At 36.3% G+C, this 8,611-nt stretch overlaps 1 protein-coding gene across 2 annotated transcripts in view; it reads right to left on the reverse strand.

Moving 5' to 3' along the window:
* LOC131168246 (probable LRR receptor-like serine/threonine-protein kinase At1g67720) overlaps positions 1-7,651 on the reverse strand; it is a 31,440-nt gene extending 23,789 nt beyond the window's left edge. For both annotated transcript variants that reach the window (XM_058127550.1, XM_058127549.1), the window contains exons 1-10: positions 7,307-7,651; positions 5,040-5,571; positions 4,257-4,759; positions 3,893-4,025; positions 3,294-3,365; positions 3,122-3,190; positions 2,973-3,044; positions 2,662-2,730; positions 1,682-1,836; positions 1,324-1,565 (exon numbers count right to left, since the gene is read on the reverse strand). In XM_058127550.1, the coding sequence (XP_057983533.1) occupies positions 1,324-1,565; positions 1,682-1,836; positions 2,662-2,730; positions 2,973-3,044; positions 3,122-3,190; positions 3,294-3,365; positions 3,893-4,025; positions 4,257-4,759; positions 5,040-5,571; positions 7,307-7,388 (1,929 nt within the window). In that variant the 5' untranslated portion in view covers positions 7,389-7,651. The remainder of the gene's footprint in view (positions 1-1,323; positions 1,566-1,681; positions 1,837-2,661; positions 2,731-2,972; positions 3,045-3,121; positions 3,191-3,293; positions 3,366-3,892; positions 4,026-4,256; positions 4,760-5,039; positions 5,572-7,306) is intronic.
* Between the last annotated feature and the right edge of the window lie 960 nt (positions 7,652-8,611).

Here is an 8,611-nt window from a genome sequence, read left to right on the forward strand (position 1 = left end):
TATATCCATAACAAATAGGAAGACATTGTCTTATCTTTGGAAATCCTTGCATTCCCCTCTATCCAATGTCCAGAAAATGGCATGCAAAGCACAACTCTACAAAATTATTCCTTTCTTACTTCTCCATACAAACCACAAAATTTCACCAACATAAAGTTGTTGACTGCTTTTAGGTTAACCAACAGCTCATCAAACAAGGAAAAGAGCGGTAATGAAAATTTCATGCAGCAATGCACAAAAAGAGCTAAACGCATCATGCAAGTATCTTACTAATAGCCTTATAGAGTCTCCTCACTTGGAATAATTCGCCAATATCAATCCTATTAAGAGTCAAAATCTAAGGAAAAAAAAAAAAAAAAACAAGGAAAAGAGCAGTAACAAAAATTTCACGCAGCAATGCACAAAAAGAGCTAAACGCATCATGCAAGTATCTTACTAATAGCCTCATAGGGTCTCCTCACTTGGAATAATTCGCCAGTATCAATCCTATTAAGAGTCAAAATCCAAGGAGATGCCTTGATCTTAAAACGAAGCACAGCCTCCCAAATAAAATTGTCGAAGATTTCAATGACTAAAGGAAGAAATATTTAGAGAATAAACTAGAATAATCCCCTAACAAATGCATGAATCACACCTAGAGTGAGGGGTAAATTAATCCAACTTTCCAAAACTCTCCAACAAATAAGCTAGCTCATCAACTTCTCATTCATTAAGATTTCAGGAAAAAAAACCAAAATGCCAAGAAAGAGAGGTCCACACCAAAGAATGAAAGGAAGTAAAATAAAGCATGATCAAGGTAGAAAGCCTAAAAAGGTGAGGCACAAAGGCTTGCAGAAATATCTTATCTGTGCATAGATCTTCCCAACAATTAAGATGCCAATCCAGCTTAGGTGGCAGCCTAAGGAAAAAAATTTGAGCCTTACAGCAATGCCACATGCAATGCCTTTTGCCAAAAATCTCTCAAGTATTTCTTCTTTTGAACATTAGTTTCAGAAAGAACTACATTAAACTTAAAAGGAAATGTAAGACCCAGCAATTTCTCTACTACCCAGTGCATCCATAACAAGGCTAGATTGTTATAATAACTGCCTTCATTTGTTTCTCTCCAGCTCAGGAGTTGTTTCTGAGCAGTCTTTGCTGAAATTTATATTCCATTTTTACGAGAAAACAAAACTAAAAGTTGTGCAAAAGAATCAATGCACGAATAAAACAAAATAAAACTACTGGAGCTTCAAAACAGCAAGACATGAGCACCACAAAAGTTATAGATAGGAACTAGTAGAAAAGAAGAAAAATGATAAAAAAAAATATATGCAAAGCTACCTCATTTGTAAATTCTCGCTTCCCTTGAAAAGAATTACTGGTTAGCACTTTGACTGCAATTTCTTTTCCATCTTTCATCTTTCCATAGTATACAATTCCGAAGCCTCCAGCACCGATTCTCTTCTCAAAATTTCTAGTAGCTTCTTCAATTTCAGATAAAGTGAAGCAATGTGCTGCTTCTGTCGCAGCATCACCTAGGCTAGAAGCTAGCCTTTGAGCTGACAGGGCATGCCCAGGCTTCTCTGAAAAAATAAAAAAAAATAAAAAAGTAAATTACACAAGCTTTCTCATGTCAAACCATCAGAAATTTTCTATACAAAAATAACAAATAAATATCAAGTGTATTCTACACTCAAACCTTGCTCATGATATCTCCTCTTGCCCATGTGCATGAATAAGTAAGATGCAATGGTAGCTATAAGCAGAACAGCAGCCCCAACTGAAGATCCTATAATAATTTTAACATGGCTCCCTTCTCTGTTCCCTTTATGAAGATTAATATTTCCAGAATAGCTGCAGAAAACATGCATAAATATCTCGAAAAATTAACACAGAATAGAAGATAAAATTAAAGGGCCCAGATAACTGGGTAAAAAATCCTTTTCTTCCATAAAAATAGCCATTTAGAAAATTCTTCATAAAAGCCACTTCTGCTTCACTCTACGGTGGTTGAAATCAAAAACCAAAAGTTTCCCAGAAACAAACAAAATCATAAAATAAGACTGGTGAACTCTGAAGAGAAATAATGCCCTTCTTCAGAAAGAGACTGCAAACACGACAATTTGTAGGCCACCGTGTTAAAATGGATTTCAGTGATCAAGTTAACATGTTTATGTTAGGAAATTTTAATTTCCTATTGTGAGCTCACATATTTAAAATCAATTATGTTACTGGGCTATTTAAACATCTATTGGGTATGGACTTTGCAATGTGTAGAAACCCAATATTGAGTTAATTTAGGACTGATGGGCTTCTAAAATAACCTAGTATAGAAGGAAAACATAATAGGATTATGGTCCCCAAGTCAAATCAAAACAATTTCACGCTCTTTCTTTTCCCCATCTAAAGTGAAGAACACAAGTGAGGCACTTAGGGTTTTGACTGTAGAAGATCAAAACTCTCCGCTAAAGGCTGTTGTACAATCAAATCAGACACATCTATGGATCCAGGTATTTATTCCGAGTTTAGTTTTCTTAATTGAATAACATGATGATCTTGGGTTATTAGATTTTATGGATTAAAGATATTCCCAACAGTTTAGGATAGAGGAAGAGGAGGAGGAAGAGGAAGAAGAATGGAGAAAACTAATTTCCACGGGTGATGACAACAAATACTCACTTCAAAACCAGGTTGTTACTAAGAAGACCTGATGGCACTGCTCCAGATAACTTATTGTTTTGCACATACCTGCAACCATCAGATTTATTGAAAATAAGACTTGTTTTTATGCAGAAGCAACAGAATTAACATCCATTCTGGAAACAAGAAACAAGAACAACAAAAAAAATTCATAGCAGAGATGATAACTCATTAATATCAAACATAATTTTCAATTTAGCACTTAAAAGGCATCAATACCAAAATTTCCAGTACCAAATGACACGTTATCAGTAGGTAAAGCAAGTGTTATTAAAGTTTTAAAAGCTTACAGCTCCCTGAGATTTGGAAGGTCTGCCAAAGTAGAAGGCAGTGCACCCGTTAATTGATTGTTCTCAAGATGACTACAAAACAAAAATATTGATTAGCTCAAACTTCAGATGGACAGCATGGTGAACAATAAAATGCAATCGGGCTTTACATAATCTTCAAGTTTGTGCATCCAGTAAAATCAGGTATTGGGCCCGTCAGTGAATTTCCGTCAAGCCATCTACAATAAAAGAAAACAAATATAATGATAAAGGGGTGTCAACTGATTCATCACTAAACATGGAAACCATCAACCAAAATGAGAATGCAGTTTGATAACTTACAACTCAACTAAGCCACTCAATTTCGTCAAATCTGAAGGGATATTCCCAGTTAAATTCATCCTAGACAAATTGCTGCCAAGCACCAAACACAGTTGTTATGAATATTCAACAGAATTTCTCTTGCTTTACAAAGAATGACATATCTATAAACCCAAGGAAGAACTTCTGGAAGAAGCATAAACTTTGTTAGATTACTGTTTCACCTAAAAGCTTAAGCTGCTAGGCTGTGGGCCAACAATGTATATGAAGTTTTAACACCCACCCACATGTGCAGCCTGGTTGCACGTGGAGAGATAAACGAACAAGCAATTAAAACCGTTACAAGGGATGAGATAATTTTTAGTCACCCGGGACTAAATGCAAGCAAAAAGACTAGAACCCAGGACTAGTTTTTAGTCATCCCAGACTAAATGCAGGCAAAAAGACTAGAACTCAGGACCCCCTGGCAACCATAGCTCTATACCATGCTAGATTCTACATTACTAAAAGCTCAAGATGTTAGCTTGTGAGCCAAAAACGTATATCAAGCTCTAAGAAACTTCATGGGCTTTACAAAGGCATAACAAACTGAAAGAAAAAAAATAAGAGAAAAACTGTACATTGAAACAATCCTTGGCTGTGAATCTGAGTTACACTGCACCCATGACCAAGGGACTGGCAGGCATGGGTCACCACCTTCTTGTGTCCAGTTTGCTGATGAGAGCTTTGAAACTACACCAGCAATAAAAGATCCTGCAGTTCATGCAAGTCAACAAATCAGATATGCCTTTGGTAGAGCTCTGAAGGCTCAAATCAAGGAGGTTTTCTTGAAGACATCAACAGAGGATCAAATATAAAGCTAAACTATAGTGGCAGTAGCTGCACTCTTTTTCTTGGAAACACGAGTTAGAATCTATTATGTCTGAAAAAATAACAGATTTTCAGAATATACAGGAAGCACTTAAGGATCCGAACTATGCTTACCATCTAAGCAACCATCATTTTTCTTCAGATACTTATTTATCTCCATTGCATTCAAAAGTGGTCCCCGGGAAGAGTCAGATGTTTTTCCAAATCTAAAAGATAAAACAAAGGGGAGGGAGATGTTGGGATATCCTGCCTCATAAAGACGACATTTTCCTTGATTTTCTTGGATATTAACAACATCTTTGCTGAGATCAAGCATGCCTGGGAGAAATAGCCTGAATTTCCTGGATTCATTAGGACCCAAATCTTCAATTTCTGCAAAATAGCTGAATGCCCAACCAGAACCAGGGAAACCATCCAAGTTCAAACGATATGTTAACGATCCATTTCTGCCAACTACAGCTGTCTGCATTACTTTTTCAGGTGGCCTTTCATCTCTGTCAACATCGATTGGCGCTGTGGTCGACACTTTCACAGTTCCAGCAGCAACATCAACTAGATAATTTGCTTTCTTCACCGAATCAGACTCCCATATTCTATCAAACGGGTCATCAGGATACCTGAAATAACAAAGTAAAATATACTAAGGATAACACCATCTTGGAGAAACATGAATTCATAAGGAATTTATGCATGCATATCTATTGATCCTCACTCAACTTTTGAACATTAGGTTAAAAAAACACATTTTCCAAACCCGAATAATAATAAACCATTAGTGTTATGTTCTTTAAGGGTGTGATCGCCACCATCTAAACAAGCATCCTAATAATTTTCTATTGGAAGATGTAATAATAATAATTCAATAAACCATTTTTAAACAAGTAATCTGAGGCATACCTAACAGGAGCTTCACTATCAGCACCAAAGTTTATTCTTGCAGAGACACTGAGATAGAACTGATTTTCATAGTCAGTGTAGTAAATTGAGCCATTGAATTGGCGGAGCTCAAGGGTAGATATAAATGGTTGCCCAGTTGAAGCATTGGATAAACATACACTTATAGTAGGATTTAAAGCCAAAAATATTAACTCTTGGACCTCTATCGTGCTAGCATCCGAAATAACAATTGTTGACCAATGAGTTGCACCAAGGGATATGTCAAATTTGGGATAAACATTGTTGTTATCAAAATTACCATACAAGAAAGTCGCTCTGACAAGGTACCTACTCCTACTTATAACATTAAGCGTGTAACAGTACTTCCTGTTATCAGCAGGAAAGTGTCTGAGTGTCATATATTGCTTCCGTGTCTCATTTGCAACAGATATGTTAGATGTTTCCCCATACGTGAGCTGATCATCAGGATTCCATTTTAGGCCAAGGCCATCTGTGAAATTTTCTTTACCTCCGCAGTCCAAACTTATAAAACCTGCTTCACGTGACCATAATTGTTAGACGAACATAAATGCAGGACAAAAGCAGGATTATCATAGCTCCCATTCCAACACTTGCAGGAAACCTTTAGTAAGAAATTGTCCTTGTTAACAATAAATGAATTTTAAAAAAGGGGAAAATGTTTACAGTAATATTCTGCTAGAAAGAAAAACTAGTCAAAACCCTAAAATATTCTCAACATAATATGATCTAGTAGTAAATTGATGCTACCCAAAATTCAAATTCTTTTCTGTATGTTAAGACCTGTTTGGTAAAACTAGAGACAGCAACATAAAATTAAAAAAAATAATAATAATTAAAGATATATTTTAGCAACCTTTATTTACTAGTTATGATTAACAATGTCAAATGCTCCTTCATACATACGTATCCTCGCAGACGCAATCCTCCTCTCAACCATGTTTAGTTTTGAATAGCACCATCAACATTTGATGGAGATTGACCATGGAGAAATAGGGAAGAGGAAGAAGAAAATAGAGTAGGGGAAACACACGCTTAATTCAATTTCGTTAATCTCAAGCCTGCCAAAACCTAAAGTGTCTCAATCACGTTTCCTGCCCTTAGGCCAAGGACCTCCAGATAGGCTTGAACCTATCTAAACAAGTTGTGGCCATCTGCCCTACATCAACATTGCAAATATATAACTTATTTTCCAGACTCTTCATTACTAAATGCATGCTACATATGACCAGAACTAGCCATCAGAATTCAGGCCACTCCAACACATACCCTAGAATTCTTGACAGAATTGTTTTTTTAAAAAAAAAAATAATACCCTAGGATTCTTGATAGAATTGTTTTTCTTTTAAATATACATAGGTTTTCTACGGGTTTGAATAAATCATATTTCCTAGCACGGTGCTACTTATAATGGCCCTCTATTTTGATTATTTTGACAAAGTACAGTTTCTGCCATAAACTCATTTTGGAAGGGGGGAAAAGTTTATATTGCTATGGAATATGTGCTGTTTGTCTCATGTCCAAGCACAATTTTTTTGCAAAAAACTACTTTGGGAAAATCCGTCAAGAATGTTAGGTCAATTGGGTCAGGTTCTTGTGTACATAAGCTACATGCCCATTTCATTGGCATTATATATGTTATATTACATCTTTTTTTGGAATTGAACACATATTAACTAGCAGAAACCTGTGAAATTAAGTAATCCATCCATCCGTGGAAATGTCAAAGAGTCGGAGCTCTGTATGGTGACACACCAAGGTAAAATTTCCAAAAGAAAAGAAAAAGAACATTTCTTCCATCTCTGTGGTTTACTAGTTGAAATATTGTTTTAAAACAGAGGATGCCCATATAAAAATGCATTCTACAAGGCCAACTATTAAACAATAACCAACAAAATTATCTGAATTTAAACAATTCTTGAACTCAATACGCGACCAGCACATTCATATCAAAGACTACACATAACAAGATAAAAAAAAAAAACAGAAAAGCAGAACAAGAACAAATATAGGCATAAAACCCAGAAAAAAACTCGAAGTTAAGCAAATCTTGAATTCAGAGTGCATCCGCTCCAGCATGCTCGAGCATTTACATATCAAATAGTAAGCAAGAAAAAAAATAAAAATAAAAAAACCACAAAAACAAAACAATAAAGAACACAGGCATGCAGATTCACGCAGAGAGAGAGAGAGAGAGAGAGAGAGAGAGAGAGAGAGAGAGAGAGAGAGAGAGAGAGAAATTAAGAGACCTGGCATCTGAGCTTTGGTGGAGTAAAGGAGAACATGAGAGGAGAGCAAGAGAAAGAATGGGAGAAGCCTGATAGCCTCCATTACTGGAATGAAAAGGGTCAGCGAGAAAATGAGAGCATGATGAGAATGGTAGACAGGGAAGAACAGATAAAAAGCGACTTGTCTACAGCAAAAAAAGGGCGAGAGAGAAAGCAAATGAGAAGAGAGAGAGAGTGACTACAAATAATTTAAACCCATAAAAGCAGGCTGATTTCGCTTTGAGCAGAGAGTGTGAGAAGGAGGGGTTTTGCAGAGAGTGCGTGGAGACGGGGGAGAGTGGCTGAGTGAGGAGCTACGGAATTACTACGGTGGGGCAGGGACTAGAGAGTTTTACCATCTGGGAATCAAGATTGGACGGACGAGATTTTTCAGTAGGTGGGCCCCACGCGTGGTTCCTCGTCCTAAGCTTCCGGCTTCCGTTGGATTACATCACATCACGACCTGCCTTTTGGTTTTGGCTACACAAATTTCGAAACGAATCATGATGTGCGTTGCGGGCCCACCAACCCTCCCAGGTGGGGAGGGGTTCTGCTCAGGTGGTCCCGGGACCATCGGCAATCAGTGCTCTCGGTCTGACCCGTTCAGCCCTTTCCCGGTTAACCGAGTAGTTCATTTATAGTTGCATTAAGAAATTTTTTTATTTTTTTATTTTTCTTTTTGTTTTGGGAAACTTGCATTAACTGTATTGTACTGATGGATTTCTCAAAAATCACAATATAAATTTGTCCTTGAGCAAATTAACTTTGGGCTGTGCTAGAAAGTGTTATGAGGGGGATTTCTATAAAATAATCCACAGAAATGGATCTCACATTTATCTCGAAGGTTAAATACATATTCATACCTTTTCTTTTTAGGTGAATACATATTTATACTTGTACCGACGAATCATTAATGGTGCTAGACAGCTCGAAAGTGATATCCTAAATATATGTTAATCACATTATTTAATAAGGTTAGATTTCAAATCTATCTTTATAAACGATCAAAACACATCTAAAGGTTTATAATCGTGTGCGCTCGGGACACACATATGTTGTTTTCAAAATATCAAATATTTCAAGTCAATTTCTTTTGTGTTTAGCCACTTTCTTTATAATATAAATTAAAGGGAAGCGCTTTTAGCACTCCAAAAAAATATTTATTTGACACTTCATGTTTATCTTGTAGGATATTAAATATTAATTTTTTGTCTTAACCTTCACTTTTTTTTTTTATTTGTAAATGAAAGAGGAAAAAAAAAAAAAAAAGGGACAAACTCCTTGTTT

This window comes from Malania oleifera, chromosome 11, assembly GCF_029873635.1.
Source record: "Malania oleifera isolate guangnan ecotype guangnan chromosome 11, ASM2987363v1, whole genome shotgun sequence".
In the NCBI taxonomy this organism is placed as follows: domain Eukaryota; kingdom Viridiplantae; phylum Streptophyta; class Magnoliopsida; order Santalales; family Ximeniaceae; genus Malania; species Malania oleifera.